This window comes from Megalobrama amblycephala, linkage group LG4 (genome assembly GCF_018812025.1).
Source record: "Megalobrama amblycephala isolate DHTTF-2021 linkage group LG4, ASM1881202v1, whole genome shotgun sequence".
Lineage (NCBI taxonomy): Eukaryota > Metazoa > Chordata > Actinopteri > Cypriniformes > Xenocyprididae > Megalobrama > Megalobrama amblycephala.
The window spans coordinates 17949356-17974996 of NC_063047.1; the positions used below are offsets into that span (position 1 = coordinate 17949356).

General features: G+C 34.0%; 1 protein-coding gene across 1 annotated transcript in view; it reads right to left on the reverse strand.

Annotated features, from left to right (window-relative positions):
* Positions 1-11764: 11764 nt before the first annotated feature.
* lmx1ba (LIM homeobox transcription factor 1, beta a) overlaps positions 11765-25641 on the reverse strand; it is a 61602-nt gene continuing 47725 nt past the window's right edge. The window contains exons 3-8 of the mRNA XM_048188029.1: positions 17965-18197; positions 17711-17889; positions 16710-16787; positions 15365-15431; positions 15087-15251; positions 11765-12745 (exon numbers count right to left, since the gene is read on the reverse strand). Of these exons, the coding sequence (XP_048043986.1) occupies positions 12588-12745; positions 15087-15251; positions 15365-15431; positions 16710-16787; positions 17711-17889; positions 17965-18197 (880 nt within the window). The 3' untranslated portion in view covers positions 11765-12587. The remainder of the gene's footprint in view (positions 12746-15086; positions 15252-15364; positions 15432-16709; positions 16788-17710; positions 17890-17964; positions 18198-25641) is intronic.

A 25641-nucleotide genomic window follows, 5' to 3' on the forward strand; every position in this document is an offset into this window, starting at 1 on the left:
CATTTCCCGGGCTGTGAGGTTTAACTTTTCACACTTTGGTTCTCTTTCTCATTCCAGACTTAATTAAAAGATGAACTTTTGGGGGAAGCGTGTAAAGTACCGTCAGGCCAAACAAAATCTGAAATGCTTTTATAAATTTAAATAAATGCTCACTAGACGAATCAGGTTCATCGAGGAGAGTGGTGAAATTACAGAGTGAGACTGACAGTCATCTAAAAATAATATGCCAATATTGCATCTATACTGATACTTTTTAGTGTTTATTCTAATGTTGAGAACATGTCTCAGTCATTTTTCACTCGAAAGCAAAAAATAAAAAATAAAAATTAAATTTGACCGTTTTTTAGGACTATTGGGATTTTTTTGCAATGTGACATTATTTTCATGAAAATTAAGCAAATTTACGCCACTTAATATCTCATTATCATAATGAAATAACTCATTATCATTACTGTAATAAAATAATCAAACAAATAAATGATGCTAAACTGTTAAATACTTATATATCATACTAATATTTGATTGCTAATTTTAAATATAAAAATAAATCATTGTATTACAGACAAGTTATGTCTGTACTATCATGTGAACGAAAATTAAATAATGCAAATTTAATAATATTGAGAATTTCAGTCAACTCAAGAACATCCTGACACTTAACAATTATGAGACTTCAAAAAGAAAATATGATTTACTGTACTGTCACACTGCAAAACATATTCCTAAAACACCCTTCATTTTCTGTAAGTAAAGTATAATTTCTTCCTTTTACTTTTGAAGTGAATATAATGACCCAGACATGTTTTCATGTGATCCATCTTAATTTTCATTTAGTCATACGAGCGAATGAAAGTGTTTGGTGTTCCAATTTCTATTACTGTAGCTGCATATGATAAATCTAATTCGTTTGCTCTCATGTCGAAATTAATATATATGTAAACATCACGGATTTATTATAATATCAGCTCTTTCTGCTCTTGCAATAAGAGCGTCTCTTGGGAACTGCAGATATGAGTGTCTTTGATTAAAGCAGCGGGTGTTGTTGGTCTGACCTGATGAAAGGGTGTTTGAGGTCAAGGGTCGAGACTCTCGCCATTAGCATGTCACTTGCCCTCAGGCCTGTAAGCGTTAGTTGCTACAGTTAGTTGACTAAACACGGCTGAAACGCACAGCGTCCTTCACAATCATCTTAATAGAGAGTTATGATGGATGGACACCATTGAGGAGGAATAGTAGATCGCTATCCTAAATTATAAGTTACATTGGATTTTTAAATGTAATTTATGTTGGTCATTGATATGATATTTGCTTTAGGATGTTTTGATAATTTAGATAGATGACACTTCCAACTAAAATATACAATTGACCATTGATATGTGTATATTATATTCCAGTTTGTAATTTTCTCAATATAATATAATATAATATAATATAATATAATATAATAATATATTGAACGGTAGTGTGTGTATACTGTATATAAACCTGATATATAGGGTAGAGTTGGGGAAAACGCCCCCTTGGGGTAAAATGCCCCCTACTGTTTTTCCCAGAATAACCTAACCACTAGATAAAGTCAAGATATGTTTTTGTTGTTATTATGGACTAAGTTGACAAGAGTGATGTAGAAGTATTCACTGTGAAGCTTACACTGTTGATGTACTTGAGAGAAAACTGATTTCACAATGTAATTTTCAGTCGGCAGTAAGAAATAAAGTGTTTAAAGCTTGTCGTTTTGCAGAAAGTCAAGTCACCTTTATTTATATAGCGCTTTTTACAATGCAGATTGTGTCAAAGCAGCTTTACATTGATAACTGGTACATAATTTTTGCTGCACAGCAGCTCTTCAAGAATAGTGCCAATGCAGGCAGATCAAAGCACTGTTGAATAAATGTCAAGAATACTGTTGAATATCAAATGTCAAGTCAAATGTCAAGTGTCCCCAACTAAGCAAGCCAAAGGCGACAGCGGCAAGGAACCCAAACTCCAACAGGTGACATCAGGTGGCAAACAAGTGGCAAATAGGTGTTAAAATGGAGAAGAAAAAAAACCTTGGGAGAAACCAGGCTTAGTCGGGGGGCCAGTTCTCCTCTGGTGAACAGTCACAGTTATATATGATATTTGGATAGAAAGGCCTGTAGTTAAGGAGTACATGTTATTTAAAGCAGCAGTCCGTAACTTTTTTGGTTAAAAATGATCCAAAATCAGTTTTTGAGCAAGTACATAACCAGCCAGTGATCAAAACTATCTCCTTATCCTAGCCCGATTCACAACGGTAAGCTTGTAATAATGTTTTATAATTCAAGTGGTACTGGTGGATTTCCACTGGAAATTCAAGCATAGCACCGTTTGTCTTTGCATCATTACGTCACGTCTGTTTACATGAAGAAGGAGTTCCAGCTAGAAGCCTATATTGCATGTGCATTTATAGCCTTTTCTCACAGCAGCTGGAATAATTAAACTTATCATTTTAATGGCGGATTGTATGGTATGACAAATTAACGTTAGAGATCAGACTGTGCAGAAATTGAAATCTACAGGTAACGCTAAATACACACTAAATACATGTAGTCACGCAATGCTGATGTTGTTAACATTAACAATTTGAGAACAAAGTATAACAATAATAATTTGCATGGTTTGACGTGATCTGAGCTAAGCGATCATTAGATTTAATCATCATTGGTAGCGCGGTTTATTGTAATGCTTTTTTTTTCTTAGTTGGTCAGAACAAAAGTGGCAGATCCACACCGGTGCGGTGACTGACAGCAAACATTAGATTCATCTGCACTGAGGAGTCGTGCCGATGCACAACCCACGTAAAGATGATAATTCCACAAATAACTGCAATTGCAGGTTTCAAACAGAGATGGCGACAAAGACGCAAAACTTACAAACTGCAGCTTTAAGGAAAATCTAATTATATTTTTAGAATTTCCATTTTTTCAAACCTAGTCTGTGGGGTAAAACACCCCCAGTCACTTGCGTCGCTTCGAAAGCATCATAATTACTGTAGTTACCATGGCCTGAACATCACATTCTTTATTTTTAGATTAAAAATATTTGGACTTTATATTTCAAAAATACCTCAAGTTAGCATCAGCTAATAATATTTTTCAAATAGGTTTATATTCAGCATGGTACATTAATAAATATTCTTATCTATCTGTTATTTGAAAACTAGGATAACAATTCTAGACACATTTAACTTTTGTTTCACTTAAACAGTGAGGGTGTCAGCAAAATAAGGAAGTGAAACCATCTTTTTAAACTCCATTTGCCTAACTTTATCAAACTGGAATGAATATTTCTGAACGAATAACATCAGCCTACTAACACCACAAAACAGCACAGTTCATCTGATCCATTTATGATACTTGCTGTTGTAAGTGTCTTCCTGGAGGATGATGTCATCAGCAAGAACTGGTTAGTTAAAGGGACCTTACAAAATTAAAAGTGATACTGATGACTCAGCAGAAAAACCTATAAATTGATTATGATAAAAATGTTTTCAATTAAAAACTTTTTTGATCAAATTGGTTTGATTAGAGAAAGAAAGAAAGAAAGAAAGAAAGAAAGAAAGAAAGAAACACCTGGAGTATTTCTTAATAAAGTCATGTTATTTCAAGTGCAGCATCATGACTAAAATGAACATCCACTCAAACAAGTCAAGTCATCTTAAAGGTGCCCTAGAATTAAAAATTGAATTTATCTTGGCATAGTTGAATAACAAGAGTTCAGTACATGGAAATGACATACAGTGAGTCTCAAACACCATTGTTTCCTCCTTCTTATATAAATCTCATTTGTTTAAAAGACCTCCGAAGAACAGGCGAATCTCAACATAACACCGACTGTTACGTAACAGTCGGGCTCATTAATATGTACGCCCCCAATATTTGCATATGCCAGCCCATGTTCAAGGCATTACACAAGGGCAGCCAGTATTAACGTCTGGATCTGTGCACAGCTGAATCATCAGACTAGGTAAGCAAGCAAGAACAATAGTGAAAAATGGCAGATGGAGCAATAATAACTGACATGATCCATGATAACATGATATTTTTAGTGATATTTGTAAACTGTCTTTCTAAATGTTTCGTTAGCATGTTGCTAATGTACTGTTAAATGTAGTTAAAGTTACCATCATTTATTACTATATTCATGGAGACAAGACTGTCGTTATTTTCATTTTTTAAACACTTGCAGTCTGTATAATTCATAAACACAACTTCATTCTTTATAAATCTCTCCAACAGTGTGTAGCATTAGCCGTTAGCCATGGAGCACTATCAAACTCATTCAGAATCAAATGTAAACATCCAAATAAATACTATACTTACGCGATTAGACATGCTGCATGATGAACACTTTGTAAAGATCCATTTTGAGGGTTATATTAGCTGTGTGAACTTTGTTTATGCTGGTTAAGTCAAGTGCGAGCTCTGGGGGCGGGGAGCGTGAGCATTTAAAGGGCCTGCAGCCTGAATCGGTGCATAGTTAATGATGCCCCAAAATAGGCAATTAAAAAAATGAATTAAAAAAAATCTATGGGGTATTTTGAGCTGAAACTTCACAGACACATTCAGGGGACACCTTAGACTAATATTACATCTTTTAAAAAGACATTCTACGGCACCTTTAATTTCTATAGCGCTTTATACAATACAGATATTTTCAAAGCAGCCTCATGATAAACAGGAAAAGAATATTTCAATGATTCAATTCTGCTGTAAATCAGCTCTAAAAAGATAATAGTGTCATTGTTCAGCTCAGTGTTGATTCAGTTCAGTTCAAAAACTAAAGTTCATCAATTATAAGCAGCTCTAGAGAAGACAGAAGTGTCATCATTCGACTCAGTGTTGATTCAGTTCAGTTCAATAACAGTGTCGAAGTTGCAAAATGTGTCAATTATGAAACAAAGTTGAACAAAGCTCTGCAGAAAACAGTGAAGTTTTGTTCTCATCCGATAGTGTCACTGCAGTCAAATCGATAATATTACTGTCTTTCAAACCCCAGTCAGTTTCAAAGGTCAAAAGGATCAAACTCGTTTTCTCACTGTCCTCTGGCTGCCGTTTATTTTCTCGCCCATAGTTCAGCAGCTCAGAGGTGAGGAGAAGTATGGCAGTTATTCCTCTAGACACCTAACAGCTAAGAGGGTTAGTTGGGAAAGCTGCTGTAAGATTGACAAGCGTGTCTCAGACAATCCAAGCCGGCCCTGTGGGAGCGACGTCAGCAGAGTTTCCCTCAGGCCTCTCATGCCACAGCGACGGCTGCATGATAGACGGCCGCACGCCTTCGCACCTGTGATGTCAGATATCTACAGCGATAAGAGCTAAAAAATACTACAGTGCGCTAGACTAAAACCCTCCCACTTAGCATGACCGGGTCACATGCTGAACGCAGTGTTCTTCCCCACCTGCAGCCTGAAGCGCTGGTCTGAAAGAAAGAGAGAATATGTTCACTTTCTCACACCTATGAGTGCCGCCAAACGGCACGAATGCTGACGTGTCTGTCTTAAGGCAAGACACCACAGGTAAATAAGATTTTAAAAAACAACAAAAAAATAAACAAATAGATATCACTATACTTCCCCTGTTGCTTTATCACACTAGCCTACATTAAATTTGACATGTTTTATGAAGTTTTATGATTAATTAAAAATGCACTACATTTCCAGAACAGAAATCTGAACATTGGACAAATTCATGATTCATTTTAGTGGATATCTCTTTTTATCACTCCATAAATCGGAAATTACTGTCAACAGCCAGAAAAAAAAAAAAAAAAAAATCACCATGTTTTTAGGAATACAATGATATAAAAATCAGGTAATTGATGTATGAACAAACTGCTTTGTAAAACTTTAAAAATAGACAGGAATAAAACCATAAAACTGTAAAGTTTGGTGCTACTGGAGTGGAGATTTCTGGCTTATTTCTTAAAAAAAGTCATTTTAAGAAAACAGATATGTATTGTAATTGTATTATATATGTGTAATAAAAAATAAACACTTAAATGTGTATTCTGGATGTTTTCTGTCCGTTAGTCTAAAAAAAACATCCCAGCTAGAAATGGTTTTGTTCTAGTAATGTTTTCAGTGGCAAGTTTTATTTTTGTTCCGAGAATGTTTTCCTAAAATGTAGGATAACATTTTCTAAAAATATTCTAAAAATGTTTAACGATAACATTGTTGGAACATTATCCCATAACTCCACAAACAGCATCACCAGCTTCAATTATTACTAACCAGTTTGACTCTATTTCTACTGAAATGGTTTAACGGAAGTTTAGATGTTGATGTTTTATTGCAAAAAAAAAGTTTGATAGTCATGATTATGGTGATCAGTGTTTGTTTTAATTGGGCCCTTGATTTTTTAACTGTTTTTCTCTATCTGGAGTCTGTTTTTTCCCATTTTGCTTCCCAGCATAGCTGTTTAGATCGCAGAGTGATCGCTGAGTAGATCCAAGCAAAAAAATTAAAACATTACTTGTACAAAAAAAATTCTAGCTGGGATGTTATGGAAGCAAAATCTCTAAATTGACTAGTGTAGTCTGTTGCCTTAAAGGGATAGTTTACCCTAAAATGAAAATTAAGTTATCATTTACTCACCCTGGTGTTGTTGATGAACATTTTCAGGTGTTTTTGTTGAATATATATATATATATATATATATATATATATATATATATATATATATATATATATATATATATATACTTTCAAAAATCTGGCATTCACAAATCCCAATCTGGTCTGCGTATGACCTGAGGAGTGTTGTTGTGTTCGGTGATGCGGAAAACACATTGACATCTGTCTTGTACTGTAATTTCCAGCTGAATGCATGTAAAACTCGGCGTGAATGTGTACACTCTTTGTTTAAAGCAGTCTGTAAATGATAGTTCATTAGTCAATGACATGCTTGTTTGCCTTAAACCAAGCGTGACAAATTGGGTTATTCCCGTCACGCTGGGACAGAAAAACTGAGGAAGATATTGCCTGGGTAAAGGGTAAATATTGCCTTATATAATTTACAATAATTACACAAAAAGATCAAAGTTGTGCGTCACTGTCATATTGAAATGGGGACTGGTAATATTTGCCAAATTAAACTCCATGGAAACGGCTTGTTACATTATGAGTTATGAGTGTTTGGCTCATGCAATAAAATAAAGGCAAACTTTTGTGTTTTAGGTCAAGATCAGTTGCATTTGATAAACATCTATCATTATCAAAACTTTTTGTCAACAATATACAATTTTCTTCAACAGCGTGATGGAAATAAAAAACATTGTTGGACAGATTAACCTGTATTCTCAATTCTTTCTTAAGCAAAGTTGAATGCTAGATTTATCAATATTTATAATAAATATTTGACCTTACAGTACACTTTTTTTTTTTTTGCATCTGCCAAAAAATGAAAGGACAAAAATTAAAACGTACTTGAATATCTCTGAACATGTTTGAAATATTAATCTAAAATAATTTCTTGGTACATAAACATTTATATTTTCAATTCTATAGTCTGTTTTGTCCCATTTACGAATGTAAATCATCAATGCTGCTATAATCCAGCATGTTTACATTTTGTATTTTTATGCTTATATTTATTAATATGCATTGTCCTATTAAATAAAGAAATAAAATAATCAAGAATCAGTATCAAATACTCTGAGAGAGATCATAGGTCTTCTAATTTTATATAACACTAAATTATGATATTATGAAATTTGTGTGAACGCTGGAAAAAGAATGCACACTTGAGCCGAAAAATCCCGGAGGTTGTACATCCCGAACGTGCTCTGCATGAAAGCCTCGCAAAGGTTCAAAAGCGAACAGGACAACTGTGGTGCTGAAGGCCACATGGGGGCTTTCAGGGGTTAAAGTTCAGAAGTGTTGTTCGTTGAAGTCTCGTTGTAACGTGGATCTCTTGAGACGTGTAAACCTGATGAACAGATGATGGTTTACTGTTTGTACGTGAAGCAATGAATCTTTAATCAGTCATAAACATAAACAGAGTAAACATTCTATATAGAATCTTAAAAATGTTCAGTCAGGCGCTTCATATAGAGCTTATGTAGCTCCGCCCCTTTTCAGCGCTGCGCTCGTTGTGTTCTGTCTTCCGGTTTGTATTTCCACAGCATGATCTTACAGATTTACGTATGAACTAATCGTTTTTAAATCTTCCCGGGATACTGACATTTGTTATGACACCCACTTCAAACATTACAATGCTCATGATAACTTTCGTTAACTCTACAATAAGTAAATCCGCTTCACCAACTAATTACTCGTCGACAGTGATGCCATAGAAATATACAGAAATATACCACAAAAAACAGAAGTTCAAACACAAAATTCTGAAGATGGCTCTGTGCTTATTACTAACCAGTTTGACTTTATTTCTACAGAAGCTCTTATTGAAAATTAACAGAGGTTTAGATGTAGATGTTTTATTGAAAATAATGGTTTGACCATTATAAGTTACCATTATGGTGATCGGTGTTTGCTTTAGTTGGGCTCTTGACCCTTGACTTTTTAACAGTTTTTCTACGGTGGCGCCAGTAGTGCACAACACAACGAAATTAAAAAAACAAACATAAGTTCACAACACAACGAAATCGAGCCACAACACAACGGAAATGCTCCCGACCACTAGGGGGCTCTCAGAGCTCGGTATTGTTGGTATTCCTTACCAAAGTTCTATAAAGTCGACAGTGATATGAATACCACGATTAGTTTCAGCAGTATATAACCACTGTATATCGACATGAAATATTAATTCAAAATCACTTGAGTGCACAATAGCTTCATATTTATACCTGTGAATGATTTGACGCGCTACCACGGCAAATGATGAAGGGAACGTCTGACAATTCCACCAAGTCGTTAAAACGTATAATTTGTATTCATTAAAATTACTTTTAACATTTAAAAACAGACATGTTCAAATTACAAAGCTTGTCAGTCTTACCAACAGGAAGTAACAAGCTTTGTAATTTGAACATGTCTGTTTTTAAATGTTAAACAAAGTCATTGTAATGAATACAAATTATACGTTTTAACCACTTGGTGGAATTGTCAGACGTTCCCTTCATCCGTGATAGCGCGTCAAATCATTCACAGATATAAATATGAAGCTATTGTGCACTCAAGTGATTTTGAATTAATATTTCATGTCGATATACAATGTTTACACACTTAAAACTAATCATGGTATTGATATCTTTGTAAGACTGTCGACTTTATAGAACTTTGGCAAGGAATACTAATATTAACGAGCTCTGAGAGCCCCCTAGTGGTCGGGAGCATTTCCGTTGTGTTGTGAACTTATGTTTGCTTTTTTAATTTTGTTGTGTTGTGCACTACTGGGCCACCGTATTTTTTCTCTATCTGAAGTCTGGCTTTTTCCGCATCGCTTCTCAGTGCAGCCGTTAGCTCGCATCGTTGAGTAGATCCAAGGAAAAAAATTAAAACATTACTAGTGCAAAAAATTGCAAAAAATTCTAGCTGGGATGTTATGGAAACCAATCATTTTTTAAATCTTTCCGGGATACTGACATTTGCAATGACATTCAAACATTACAATGCTCATGATAACTTTACTTAACTCTACAATAAGTAAATCTACTTCGCCAGCTAATTACTCTTCAACAGTGATGCCATAGAAATATACAGAAATATACCGCAAAAACTGAAGTTCAATAACAAAATTCTAAAGATGGCTGCATGCTTGTGTCTCTTTCTATTTTTAATTCATTTAAATTTTGATTAAATTTTTATGAAATAAGCAGCGTGTACGCATCCTCTATTTATAATTTTTTTTAAAACCCCTGTAAAACAAAAGTATTATGCAATAATTTAAAATCCCCATGTAGTCAATTATTTTATCCCTTAAAACTCATCTTTGATCACTAAAATGACATAAAAAATTGTGAAAAAAATGATTCTTGCTTAAAATAGCTTGAATGTAACTCTACACCCTTCGTATCTATGAATATGCAAATTAGCCCCGCCTCCACTCACTCGCACAAGCTCAAAAAATGCAAGAGATCCACTCGGTCAACTTACTGAGGTAAACGCTGCACAGTGGTATTGCTTTTTACAACATCTGACACATAACGGTAATTACTATGATTAGTCTTTTGCTTAACTACTTTATCAAACAGCTAATCATGTGTTGCTAATGTTACACAAACCATGTTCCCGTTCGCCATCTCAGAGTCAGACTGATGCCCTCTAAAAATCAGTATCCTTAGAAAGGCTTTTAACAGCAGTGGAGAAAGGCACATAGTTCATCATAACATAGTATAATACATCATACGCCCGCTATATTGCTAAATCTAGCCGATTTTCATATCAACAGAAAAATATACCGGGATAACCGGAGTTCTCCTGAGACTCTCCTGCTTCAGAGCGCTCATAGTTAATTATAGTTAATTAAAAGGTAGTTTGTGATGTAAGAAACACCAGCGATTTCAAACTGCGTCTTTAGATCACTGCCGTTTTAAAGAGAAAATACTCAGCAATGGTGTTGACTTATTAATTTACACATGGTTTGTCTTAAAGCATATTAAAAAGACATGCCACATAGAACAACATTAAAAATTATGATTTTCACCACAGGGGGTCTTTAAGACATTTCTCCTTATGCTGTACAGAACCTTTTTGGCATAAAGTGTTCTTTCAAGAAACCTTTCTTTTTAAACATCTTCCCTTATTGACACTCTTTTCAATTCACATTCTCAAACGTAAAGTTAAACTACATTTTGAGGCCCGAAATGATGTGTGAAATGTACAATATTTTAAAGGTGCCCTAGAACTTTTTTTAAAGGATGTAATATAAGTCTAAGGTGTCCCCTGAATGTGTCTGTGAAGTTTCAGCTCAAAATACCCTATAGTTTATTTTTAATTAATTTTTTTAACTGCCTATTTTGGGGCATAATTACAAACGAGCCGATTTCAGGTTGCGTCCCCTTTAAATCGCGCGCGCTCCGCCCCCTCCCAAGCTCTCGACTCTATCACAGCATTAACAAAGTTCACACAGCTAATATAACCCTCAAAATGGATCTTTACAAAGTGTTCGTCATGCATACTGAATGCATGCATCGGATTGTGTGAGTATTGTATTTATTTGGGTGTTTACATTTGATATTGAATGAGTTTGAGGCTATGGTCTGTGGCTAACGGCTAACATTACACACTGTTGGAGAGATTTATAAAGAATGAAGTTGTGTTTATGCATTATACAGACTGCAAGTGTTTAAAAATGAAAATAGCGACGGCTCTTGTCTCCGTGAATACAGTAAGAAACGATGGTAACTTTAACCACATTTAACAGTACATTAGCAACATGCTAACGAAACATTTAGAAAGACAGTTTACAAATATCACTAAAAATATCATGTTATCATGGATCATGTCAGTTATTATTGCTCCATCTGCCATTTTTCGCTGTTTTCCTTGCTTGCTTACCTAGTCTGATTATTCAGCAGTGCACATCCAGACGTTCTGCCCTTGTGTAATACTAACCGCCCTTGTGTTATGCCTCAATAATGAGCTGGCATATGCAAATATTGGGGGCGTACACCCGACTGTTACGTAACAGTCGGTGTTATGTTGAGATTCACCTGTTTTAGGAAACAATGGAGTTTGAAACTCACTGTATGTCTTTTCCATGTACTGAACTCTTGTTATTTAACTATGCCAATATAAATTCAATTTTTAATTCTAGGGCACCTTTAAAAGAAAAATTAAAAGAAGTTAAAAGATTTTTTTATTTTTTTATTTATCTATTTATTTTTAGTACCAACAAACTTTGGTAATTTTAGCAGGTTTGAGCAAAAAAATGCATCCTCTACAATGTCCAAGAATGCAAATGACAAATAAATAGCACAGCGAAATAAACATATACATCTTTAAACATCAACAGTAATACTACATAAAGAGGTTTATGGTACTTACTCTAACACAATTTGTTTTAAATAAAGCTCTGCAGGTTTACTTGGCACATGTACGTAATAAATAGCTAGTCGTCTTTATCAACACACAGCTGTTTCGGCTTGAGTTTCTTTCAAAACATTTGAAATCCATATTCATCCTAATGTATGGTTTGAAAACAAAGCAACATTATTGCAATGTATGCAGTAAAGCGTTTCCAACTTTTTGCATGTGTTGCATTTGTCTATTTATGGTCTAAACTTGTTTTGTTCACCCAGGGGTCCAATATACTGCTGTAAATGTCCTGTAGCTCCTCTGAAAATATTTGGTTTTTGTGTCTTGATTTTTTTCTTTTTCAACAAAGCCTTCTTGTCTCATCTTCAATGTCGCACATACGCTTGGCCAGCACAGCTTTGAACCTGGTTAGATTCGAGACCTCCTCATCACGTCTCCAACAGCGCAAAACCAAGATCTGGTTTCATCTGTAGTGTGAGCCGTTTTGTTTCGTTTTCTTGTCCTTACTGCCTCGAGATTCTAGTTGGCGTTAAACCGAAGGTTTGTTGGCGTACGTGAGACTGGTGTTGCAGACAGGAGCATGGCTGTTAGGTAGTTTTTGTGGGTGTTTAGTCTCAGTATGCATTTGGTTTCAGGAGGCAAAGTAGGAGCTCTGCATGGAATACAGGCGGTCGATGGGGTTTCCCACGCGGGTCTGAAGGGATCCGGCTTCTGATGCGGCCAGGAAACAGTCGCTCAGGCTGGTCAGAGACGTGTCACTGTCAATGTCATGGAAAATCGAGTCGTTTCCTAATGAAGAACGAAACTAAATTACTGAAAAGGTAACATGAAATAAACCAGATCTTTGCATTTATGAAGAAAATGTGAGTGGTGTTTATTGTTCAAAGGTTTGGGAGATGTTTTAATGTTTTTGAAAGTCACTTTTGCTAAACAAAGTTGCATTTATCTGATCAAAAATACAGTACAAAATGTGAAATATTATTACAATATTAAAAAACTGTTTTTCTATTTGAATATATTTTAAAATATAATTTATTTCTGTGATCAAAGCTGAATTTTCAGCATCATTACTCCAGTCTTCAGTGTCACACGATCCTTCAGAAATCATTCTCATATGCTGATTTGCTGTTCAACAATTATTATGTTATCCTGCTTAATATTTTTGTGGAAACCATGATACATTTTTTTCAAGATTATTTCATGACTAGAAAGTTCAAAAGAACTGCATTTATTTAAAAAAAGTTTTTACTGTCACTTTTGTTTTTATCAATTTAATGCATCCTTGCTGAAAAACAAAAACTATTTCAAAAAACAAAAAAACAAAAACTTACTGACCCCAAACTTTTGAACAGTAGTGTACATAATGAAAGTTTATACTGTAAATATAGTAATAACAGTAATCAGAGACAGATATAATTAGTTTTACCAATATTTCTTCATCATTATTCACACTTTTCTACTTAATTCAACCAATAAATACCACAATTTGGTGGATCTTCACAGTCAAATTAACTATTTTATATGCTGTTTTCCAAAAAATCTTTATAGACACTAATTCTCAAGCGAGAAAAAAATATTTTTCATATTCTATATATAACGGCACTAATAATAATATTCACGATGCATTAACAATAGTGGTGTCAAATTGATAAATCGTGATTAATTGCATCTAACCAAAGTTTGTTAATACATACAGACACACATTTATATATATATATATATATATATATATATATATATATATATATATATATATATATATATATATATATATATATATATATATATATATACAGTCAAACCAAAAATTATTCAGACATTTTTGATATATTTTTATTAGTGTGTGCAGGACACTATAGTTCATTTATGTAAGTGAGGATAGCAAAATAAAGTAAACTGTGACATATTATACCCCAAAAATTCTTCATACAGTGGAATACCAGTAAAATTGATAAAAATATGAAACCAAAAATTATTCAGACACTTTGTCCTGACCATGTTTTGCTTCAGTGTTATCTGACATAATTAAGATTAATATTTTCTGACACAGTTTAACTCTGAGATCTTGTCATATTTTATTACCGTTTTTTAAACTATAGTGAATAAACTGAATTAATGAATGAAATGTTCAAGGTGTCTGAATACATTTAGGTTTGAATGTATGTTGTGCTAATCAAACGATTAATCATGATTAATCACATCCAAAATAAAAAGTTTGTGTTTACATAATATGTGTGTGTGAACGGTGTATAATTATATATATATATATATATATATATATATATATATATATATATATATATATATATATTTAAGAATTTAATATCTATATATAAAATATTTATATTTATATATATTTATATATAAATAATTATATAAATATATACACGTATATATATATATATATATATATATATATATACACACACACACCCAAAATGTAATGTTAGATGCGATTAATCATAATTTATCGCTTTAATCAAAAATAATTTTAATTAAAAATCATATCAGTTTTCAACTATTTAACCTTAAATATAATTGGTATTGGCTGTGAAAAAGCAATGTCAATCCATCTCTAATAGTTATAGTAAATGTTTTAGCAAGTACAGCTAATAAACAAATATGGTAAAGTCATTGAACTGAAGCTTTTGGTCCTCATGGACACAGTTTACCATAAGCCATAGAAATATGATTACCCACCAGTAGAACTGAGACTCTCAACTGCTTTTCAAAGCTGTAATTGGCTATAAAACGTTATATAAAAGAGCATATAAACTACTCATTTGCGTCAACTCGCAGCAGGACAAGACGCACTGATCGATGTGTAATCGTGTGTGTCTGAAGGCAGCAGATTGACGCTCTCTTTCTCAGGAGTGCTGCATGTAATTTTCATAGTGTAATTTTATAGGCTTCTCAAAAACTAATTGACACTGTTACATAAAGGTGAAGAGAGTTTAATGGCACGTTTACTTTTATTGGGCTCATACGTGGCATTAGCAGCCACTTCTGGTCAATATCATTCCAAAGAACTGTAACGGGATGCGTGTTTTGCTTTCGTAACATTACTCCGGAGACGTGTGGAAAAAAACGGATACGGTATTAGTTGTTTCTATATGCGTTTATGGCTCACCGTATGGATTCATGTGATCTCCGGGCATCTGCGGAGGAGTGAGACCTTGTTGGAACGGGTCTGTGCTGTATCCGTTGGTCTCCATGGAGACTAATTGATGTTGTGGAGGCGGAGCCAGTGGCGTGTAAGAGTTCATCAGATTCTCCATTCGGCTTGAGATCACATCTGCAGAAAACGCACCATGAGTTGAGTTACTAAAGATATAAAACAGATGTAAAACCGTGCTAAAGAACAGCATATGTTGGCTCTGCTCCATTTGTGAAACCGTGTGTGTGTACCTTGTCCGAGTCTCTGAGTGTTTTGCTGCTCTTGTTGCTGCTGTTGTCGGCGTGCTAATTTCTTCATCTGACCGGAAAAAAAGGAACAGACAAATACTGAATTATTTTTAAGATCATAAATGATTTTATGGCTATTGAACCATATTAAAGAGGGACACCCAGGCAGTGTTATTTTAGTATTATTTATATAGCATACTATTATAGTTATTATTAACATTTTGAATTACCTATTATTTTTACACTTTCATTTTTCATTTTAATTTAGGTAAATTTTTATTAATTTTATTATGTGTCTTTTTTTTACATATTAATATTTATTTTTTTGTTATTTTATTTCCAGTAAGTAATTTTAGTGATTAAGTGATTAAAACTTAAGTGTATCAAATTTAAAAATAAATAAATAATAAAAGATAAGATATAAATAAATAGATTAAAATAATAAACAAACTAACTAACAAATAAATAATACATATTTTGTATTAATATTTTGCATTAGCTATTATTTTTATTATTTTTTAATATATTATTATTTTATTTTCAGTTTTCATTTTCATTTTTAGTTAAATTTTTATTCATTTATGTGCTTTTGTAATTTTAAAATTTAGGTTTAATTTATTTTTATTTCAGTTTTAGTTTTTATTTATTTTATTTCCAGTTAGTACTTTTAGTGATTAAGTGTAACAAATGTAAGAATAAATAAATAATAAAAGATTTAAATAAATAAATAAATAGGTAATAAATATTTTGATTAAAATAAATAATATAAATAAAATAAATAAATAATACATAAAAGTACAGTACTATAGCAAGTTATTAATATTTTGAATTAGCTATTATTTTTATACTTCGTTTTGATTTTAATTTTAGTTATATTTGTATTAATTTTATGTGCATTTGAAAAAACAAACAAAAAACAATATATATATATATATATATATATATCTTTACTTTATTTTTATTTCAGTTTATTTTATTTCTAGTTAGTTTGATTCAACTTAATCAATAAAGATAAGATTTAAATGAAGTAAAATTATTTACTTAAATTATTTTATTGCGCAATAATTAATAAATAATACATCTACTGTAACAGTATAGTGCTATAGCGAGTAATATATATATATATATATATATATATATATATATATATATATATATATATATATATATATATATATATATATATATATATATATACACACTAACTATATATTCATATATATTTATAATATTATTTTTCACAGTAAACTGGTTCACAGCACCACTGCCTTTTAAATTTTAGGATGGGGGTTCAAAGAGATTGAAAACCCCTGACTGAGGCTCGGTTCAGATCTCTGGACATGCTCACCTTTGCTCTTTGATTCTGAAACCACACCTGGACGACTCTGACGCTCAGACCGGTCTCAGCAGCCAGCGTCTCTCTGACCTGAAATAACCACAACATCAATGCATTGTTTCATTTGAACAAGTCTCACATATATTGTAAAAAATAATATCTCAAAGTTGTACGAGGTAAGTTTTACAAGAAAACCCTATTTCAGCCTTTCTATTATGTATTCAATGTGTTACTTGCAGTTTCTTTGTAATTATTTGCGAAATTTACTGCAATTTCTAAGTGAAATTTGTTTAAAAGCAAGTTGTTTTTCAGGCATTTGACCAGCAGCATGAGGTCTGATTCCCCAGCATTTGCCATTTCTTTGCAGATGCTTTTATCCAAAGTGACTTACAAATGAGGAATAATATGCATTATGCAACAGATGGTCCATAAACATGCTGTGTGATGTCTTAAAGTGCCCCTATTATGCTATTTTAAAGGTCTACAATAGGCTACAACATGCATCCAAGTTTAAAAAAAAAAAAAAAAAACAAACAAAAAAAAAAAACTTTAATTTTCTCATAATATACATGCACATCACCTCATTTTCAAAGAGTATGAAATGGTTAGTTTGAAGATTCAGTCTCTCTAAACCCCTCCCTTCCACGAGCCTCCTCTGCTCCGATTGGTCAGATGGCTCAATCTGTTGTGATTGGTCAACTGCTTACAGTGTGTGTCAGAAACCAAATGCCCATTATCAAATCTAAATTTCAGATCTGGATCTTCCTCAGAACGACTACACGAACCAAACTCTTCCAGTCTCAGCTACAGGAAGTAAGACTGGAATTGTTGACGACTCGTTTCAGAATCGATTCTTTCTTTTAGGAGACAATAACCTCATTTATCTTTACTTTGATTTGCAGACCTCTTATTACACACTGCATAATAGGGGCACTTTAAAGCAGATAAAGACAGGTTGTACATTCAAGAAATAGTCATTATTTGAGTTTTTCCCCTCTGAACGAAGGTCTCACCTTTCTGCATGGTTTGGAGGAGACCTCAAAGGAGGCCTTGAACGCGCGCCGCTGCTGGGTGGTGAGAATGGTGCGAGGTCTTTTGGGCCTGCGCGGGTCTTTCCCGTCATCGCTGCCTTTGCCCTGGCCTCCTGCTCCTTTCTCCGGCTTCACATCCAGATCTTCATCTTCACTTTTGTCTACAGAAACACGCATTTTAACATCACCTTTCTACGGAGAGCAGACGAGGCGAGAGGAAAGAATTGCGTTCTCACCGGAGTCTGACATTTCCGGGCTGACCGAGCGCAGTAAGTCTTTCTCTCTCTCGTAGTCGTTCTTGCACAGCAGCTGTCCCTCCTTCAGGACGAACTCGTCTCCTTTACACAGCTGGCGCTCGCACACGCAGCAGCAGAAGCAGGCCAGATGATACACACTTTCTAGTGCGCGCATCACAAACTCGGTGGGAGAGATCTTCTCCAGACAGCCACTGCATTTGGTCGCGAACAACCTGATGAGAGAAACAAAAAATGAAAACTGACACTATTTACTTTCTCAAAACACATTCATGGTCTTATAGTGCACAATTTATTAGTGAATTTCAATTTATTAAGAGAGTCAATTTATTAAAAAAAAAAAAAAAAAATGTCGGACGTTAGCGGGCAATATGCTTTCAAATGTAAGTATATTTACGTTACCAAACATTTGTTATAACTGTAATAAATATGTCAGATAAATAAAGTTTAACGTTTAAATGCCAGTACAAATTACTACCGTATTGATATTATAAATTATACAAATACAAATTACGTTATTGATGGCTAACTGAACCGGACCGTCATTTAACAATTGTTAGCTTGGTTGCCGTCACCGGCATTTCTTTTATAAATAACTAGTTAAGTTGTCCAAAGTAATTTAACGTTAATATTATACCATTATACCATTCACAGCGTTATTCATAGCTTTCTCGTCTTTTTTAACAGGGACCAAGGAACAAACGGAGGCGTTCATACGTTTTCCAGCGCTGAAAGCGGACCTTTTCGCTGATGTAATGACGTGCACTTGCTAGTCTGTTCCATTTACGTGTTCTCCGAATGCTAAAGAGGAGCCTCGCCTAGCCTCTGAAGGAAGTGACTTGGAAGGACCAGTCCTGCCAAGGAAGTATCCTTGACATTGAGAAACGCCTCCTGTCTGGCGTATAAGGTCTATTGCAAAAACCATATTTGAACATAACACAAGGCTACACAGCAGGATCTCATCTTAATTATTTGAAGTACAATGTGAAACAGCAAAGACAAGAGTGACTCATTTCTTTGGTTCATACTCAAACCCCCTGACGTGAAATCCGCTGCAAAGCTCAATAATTCTGAAGCATTAAGCAGATCTTCCCTCAGAGCTGTGTCTTCTCCCACACCAATAAAGTTCATCCATAAATATCACAGGCGCACAGATCAATGCGTGACTGACACCGGACGCCCCAGCGGTGCCGAGCTCATGATTATGACTTTGAAAGAGATTTTTAATAAGCCTCGAGATATGATGGTATCATGAGGTGAGACGGCACAAAAGACTTTTACAGAGGAGTCAATATTCAGAGACGGACCCACAGGAAGGGAAAAAAAAGAAAGAAAAAAAAAAAAAAAAAAAATCACAGAAGAGATCTCTTTAATATCTCTACTGTTTCTCCCAGACAGCATTGAAGGAGACTTTTGTTCTCGCGAGTTTTCAGAAGAGATCTCAAACTTGCCAAGATCCCAAAGACTGCAATCAAAAGTCAAAGATCTCAGTATAAACACATTAAGCCTACACATTTCTTTTATAGCTTTTTGTATGATGTATTTGTCTATACCCTGTACCTTTTAAAAGTTTGGAGTCAGCAGTAAGAATTTTTTTTAAATAAATTATTAGCTTTTATTCATCAAGGACACATTAAATTCTCCTTTCTCCATCTTCTGCTGATAAATCGCACGTGTTTCCCTGCTTCCTCTGTCTGTCACTTCACATTATGCTGGTGTCTGTAATTCCCATGATCCTTCTGGAGATCTCCCTTTCTTCTATTGTGCTCAAGAACTAATCCCGTCCTTTTCTCTGTCTTTTGTCGACAGGACCACAGCGGCGGCTTTGTCCCGAGTCTTTGTCAGAACAGCCACGAGTGACACTTGCATCAGTGCGACTCTTCCAGTGACGTTAGTAGAACGGTCTGGTCTTTAACAAAGTTCTCAAAAAGAACATTATTTATACATCGTTCATTAAAACAAAACACTTTGGTATGGGGAACACATTCACTATTAACTATGACTTTTGCCTCAATAAACTCTTAATTTACTGCTTATTAATAGTAAGGTTGTTGTTGTAGTGTTTAAGTTTAGGTTTAAGGGATGTAGAATATGGTCATGCAGAATAAGGCATTAATATGTGCTTTATAAGTACTAATAAACAGCCAATATGCATGCTAATAAGCAGCTAAGTGAGAATTGTTACCCATACTAAAGTGTTACCTTTTTTCTGAAACATTTCAGTTGTTTTTTTAAATGTTACTACTTGTTTTAGAATGCTCGGAACATTCAAAAGTTTCAGAATGTTCAAACGTTCAAAAGTAACATTCACATAATGTTTGCAAAATTAGGATTAGAATGTCCTGATAATTTACTCACCCTTATGTCATCCAAGATGTTTGTCTTTCTTTCTTCAGTCGAAAAGAAATTAAGGTTTTTGAGGAAAACATTCTAGGATTTTTCTCCATATAGTGGACTTCACTGGGGTTCAACGGGTTGAAGGTCCAAATGTCAGTTTCAGTGCAGCTTCAAAGAGCTAAACGATCTGCCATTTTCTAAAAAAAAAAAAATTATATACATTTTAACCACAAATGCTCGTCTTGCACTGCTCTGCGGTGCGTCACGCATTACGTAATCATGTTGGAAAGGTCACGCGTAAAAGTAAATGTGCAAAGACTAAGTCAAACGCTCTTTACAAAAAAAAAGGTACAACAATGTTGGACGTTTTTGAAGTTGGAGGAGAAAACGATGTTTTTCGCCCTACCGCGATACTTCCGCCTGCGTCCAACGTGATCACGTAATGCATGGCACCTCGCAGAGCAGTGCAAGATGAGCATTTGTGGTTAAAAAGTATGATAATTTTTATTTTTTTTTTAGAAAATGACTGTTTCGTTAGATAAGACCCTTATTCCTCGTCTGGGATCACGTAGAGCTCTTTGAAGCTGCACTGAAACGGCAATTTGGACCTTCAACCCGTTGAACCCCAGTGAAGTCCACTATATGGAGAAAAATCCTGGAATGTTTTCCTCAAAAACCTTAATTTCTTTTCAGCTGAAGACAGAAAGACATAAACATCTTGGATGACATGGGGGTGAGTAAATTAACAGGAAATTTTAATTCTTAAGTGAAATAATCCTTTAACGTTTGCGTAGCAAAAAAACAAAACAAAAAAAACTCTCCAAAATGATGTTTTCAGAACTTAATGGGAATGTTAGCAAAAAGTTCTTAGAACATATGAAAATAATGCATGTGAGCTGCATTTGGTTCCTGGGGCGTTGTTAGGGTGGTCAAAAGTCAAGAATGCCCACGCACAAATCTCTACGACCACAAACCACACAATTTGAGAAAAGATTCAAGTCTGGAGCACATAAGATTTTTGGTTAACACTTTATTTTGATGGTCTACTTTTGACAGTCTATAACTATAAATAACTTTGCAACTACATGTCAACTAACTATCATTAGAGTATCAGTAGACTCTTAGGGTTAGGTGTTAGGGTTCGGGTTAGTAGAATAAGTTGACACGTAGTTGCAAATTCACTTCTAGTCAGTAGAATGCCTGTTGGGGAGTTTTTTGGGGGTTTTTGCAGATATTAGACGGTCTACTAATACTCTAATGAGAGTTAGTTGATGTGTAATTGCAAATACGAGGACCAGTTACTGATTTTTGGTCTCTTTTATGTCTATGTGTGTGTGTGAAAGAGAGAAAGTACCATAAGAAAGAACTTGTTTTGATTGACACTGTGCAGTTGCTGAAACTAATCCCTCTTTAATGCCATTAAGAACAACCTAAAGAAGGGAAAGTCTTCACGCTCAGTCAGCCATGCTTAGAAAAGCCTTCAAATCTGTGATCTTCAATGTGTGCATGCGATATTGATGTTTGTATGTGTGAGGGGGGATTTTATTTATCCTTCGCTCTGTATTTGTTTGCTATAGATCAGAAATGTAACAAACACAAACAATAATTTAACCCTCGTTTGCCGCCACCAAAGTTGTTCAGTGCAGCCACGTCTGAATGGGCTTATGGAAAACCACCAAACACCAAACACCAAACACCAGCCCAACTGAGAGAGAGAGAGAGATTAAGACCAGAGATTACTTACAACAACATCTCTTCAGATCCGCTTTAGGTGCTTTAGAAACACGAAGACATCATGTTGAATTCAATACGGGGTGACAAAATATACACTGATATGCAGAGGGAAAATGTGTTGCTCAAGTTTAACTGAGTTTATGCATCAATTTTTGCTTCTAAAATTCCTTTGGAGAAATGAAAACAGACTATTAACTGTAAGAGTATAAAAATTCAAAATTAATGTGGTTTTTGGAGAATTTAATGAGAAATGTTTGATTTCATATTGAGATCTCTGATGTTTGATTGCAACTTCCAGGACAAATATATGTGAAGCAGGACACTCACGGATGTGGAGAAACATTCGGGACAGTAAAGAGATCTCAAATGTGATGTTTCTTTCATATATAAAGGCACCTGAGGAATCCGTCTGCAGACACATGTATTCAATTGTAACTGGTACGTCATTTGAAAGTAATTATATCCTTTATAACCAGTCTTTTTACATTGCCTTTTGATGCCATTACGGACTTGCAGACCTCTCAATGTGTGTGTGTGCGCGCGTTTGATTTTTCCAACCGCCTATTCCACATCCATACAGCACAGATGCATGTGCACTACAAAAGGACTAAAGATGTCATTAAACGCTGGCGCTTTCCTCTGAGGGTGCTGCATGGAAATATCCTGTAGTCCACACACACACACACACGGCACATTTACCACATTTAACTGCACTCTGACCCTATCAAAGCGTATAAGCCACATCCACTCGCCTCTATAAAATTCGAAAGGTCTCAGATATGAGTATGGAAGTCGGGAGTCACGCTTCAATAATAATTTACTTACTTAAAACACTTCAACAATGGCAATTTATTTTTTTAAATTTAGATAGCACTTTATAAGGGCTGTCAAACGATTAATCACGATTAATCGCATACAAAATAAAAGTTTGAGTTTGCATAATATATGTGTGAGTACTGTGTGTAATTAATATGTATATAGAAATACACACAAGTTAATGTATATATTTAAGTGAAATATGTTATTTATGTACAAAATATTTGTATTTATATATAATATAAATTATATAAAAATATAAATACATATACTTGTAAATATTTCTCAAATATATACATGAATGTGTTTGTATTTATATGTACATAATAATTACACACAGTATACCAACATATATTAGGCAAACTTAAACATAGTTTGTATGCGATTAATCGCGATTAATCGTTTGACAGCACTAGCACTTTATACAATAGACCTGCAGAATGTTTCAAAGCAGCTTCACATTAATAAAACAAGAAAATAGCAGTGTTAATATTGTAAAATTCATCAATTGTGAAACAAATTCAATTTCAGCTGTAAAGCAACTCTACAGAAGACAATAGTTTCATTAATCAGCTCAATTCAGATCACATTTTGTTCTTATCTAAACCCCAGTATAGGAAGATCATTAGTTGTATAAAAAAAGTTATCAAATATAAACAAGCTATGTGAATATGATTGAGTTCTTGTTACATTTAATTACTTGTGTTTTCAGTCTATTACTGATCTATTATAGGCCCGGTTTCACAGACATGGCTTAGATTAAGCCAGGATTAGGCATTAGTTCAATTAGGGTATTTAAGTAGCTTTTATAAAAAAACATAACTGGTGTGAATCTTGAGATAGACATATTTTAAGATATGTCAGAGCAAAAGCAGCTGCTTTCAATTAAGACAGCTCAAACATACTTTTTATTAAGCCTTGTCTGTGAAAACAGGGCTAAATATCACAACAACCACCTCAAACATGATACCATTAATCGTGTAGGCTAATTATACTTTCATTTTACTACAGAGGCTGTGTGAATTAGCACTAAATGCGGCTAATTATACTGAAGTTAAACATTGAGAGAGAGAGATAGAGAGGCGTCTGGTCAGTGGACAATCGCTGTATAAATGGAGCATGTGTTTGTCCGGGGCCTCACAGTAAACTCCTGTCCGAAAATACAACACCTCCTGAAGCTCATCACTCACTGCTCAACTCATATTAGCATTCTAATCGGCCATAGACATGCTAAATTACTGATTAAGATCAAAACGTAAATATAGACAAGCGGAAAGGAAGCGTAGCAGGATATCATTGAAAAAGAAGCATAAAAATTGGATTTGGATGAATCTCACAAAATCTACTATGAATGTCCACCCAAAATAAAAATAGAAAAATAATGAAAATAATGATAATCTCAATTTAAATTGAGAAAAAATGCATTTTAATACATTGCTTACTGAACTTAAAAAACATGTTAAAATGAGAATGCAATGATAAACTGAAATGAAATGTGCTGAATTTTCATAAAAATAATAAAACAATGTTAATAAAATCTCTGTAAAAGCAAACATTTGGATCAACTTAAAAAAAAAAAAAAAACTTCAATTGGTAAAACCTAAAAAAAAAAAAATATTTAAAACTTAATTTATTACTTTTTATCAACTTAATTTCACTATGTCAATCACACTTACATTATTTGAGTTTGTTCGATCCTATTATTTACATTATTCTAACTTAATTTCACCACATTCCAACTTAAATGTGTTCATTTTTCCCAAATATTTTTTTTTAAATTGCCTGCAAGTAAAAACCTCAATTTCAAAATTGCTTAAAAGTTATATTAATGTTAAATAAAATTCATATTGAAGTTTGTTTATTCATTAAAATATTAGTTATAAATAAAAATTAATATAAAAATAATATATAAAAAAATATGATTTGTCTTATATGTATAGGTACCATAATACATATAGATCCTCACATTACATAAGTCAATAATTTTTTGTTTTATTTTATTCACAATAGCTATTTTCCCCCTTCTTTTCCACCTGTTCAAATGGTCAACTAAATTAAGTTTATTTTGAGGAGAAATCACATGTGAATGTACATAAATAGGTCAAAAATAAAATGCTGCAAACGGCAGAATAAGGTCCTTTTAAAAAGCAATAGGAACGAAGGATAGGAAGAGGACACAGATGAAATCAAAGATGAGAAAGGAGAGAAAGTGTGTGAAAGGGACAGTTCGAATACAGCAGGTACACAATGTGTGTGTGTGTGTGTGTGTGTGTGTGTGTGTGTGTGTGTGTGTGTATGTGTGTTTGGACAGCTGCTTTTCCTGAGTTTGGCAGCTCTATTCAGACTGGAGTTTACTCAGCTCTAACACAACAGCAAACAGGGTATGAGCGAATAATGGAGCACGCACACAAAAGGCAACTCACAAACACATGCACAAAACACTGTGTTACACTTGCTTTACACTTAAAAATAAAACCTTTATAAAGTTCAGCAAAGAACCCTTTTTTGTTGTATAATGTTCTTGAATTGAACTAAAAAGACTAAAAATGTTCTTGAAGTTCTTCAGATCAGTGTAACACCATTCTGTTTTTGTTTGTTTGTTTTTTGTAGCACTAGAACAAATAGTTTTCTAAAGAATCATATAATTAAAAACTTGAAAATTTCTCCTATGGCATCAGGCTGTAAAAGCCTTTCTGGAACTTTCATTTTAAGCCTGTAATTCATCCATTAGGAAATACATAGAAGCGCCTATAAGCTGATTAGAGGGTAATT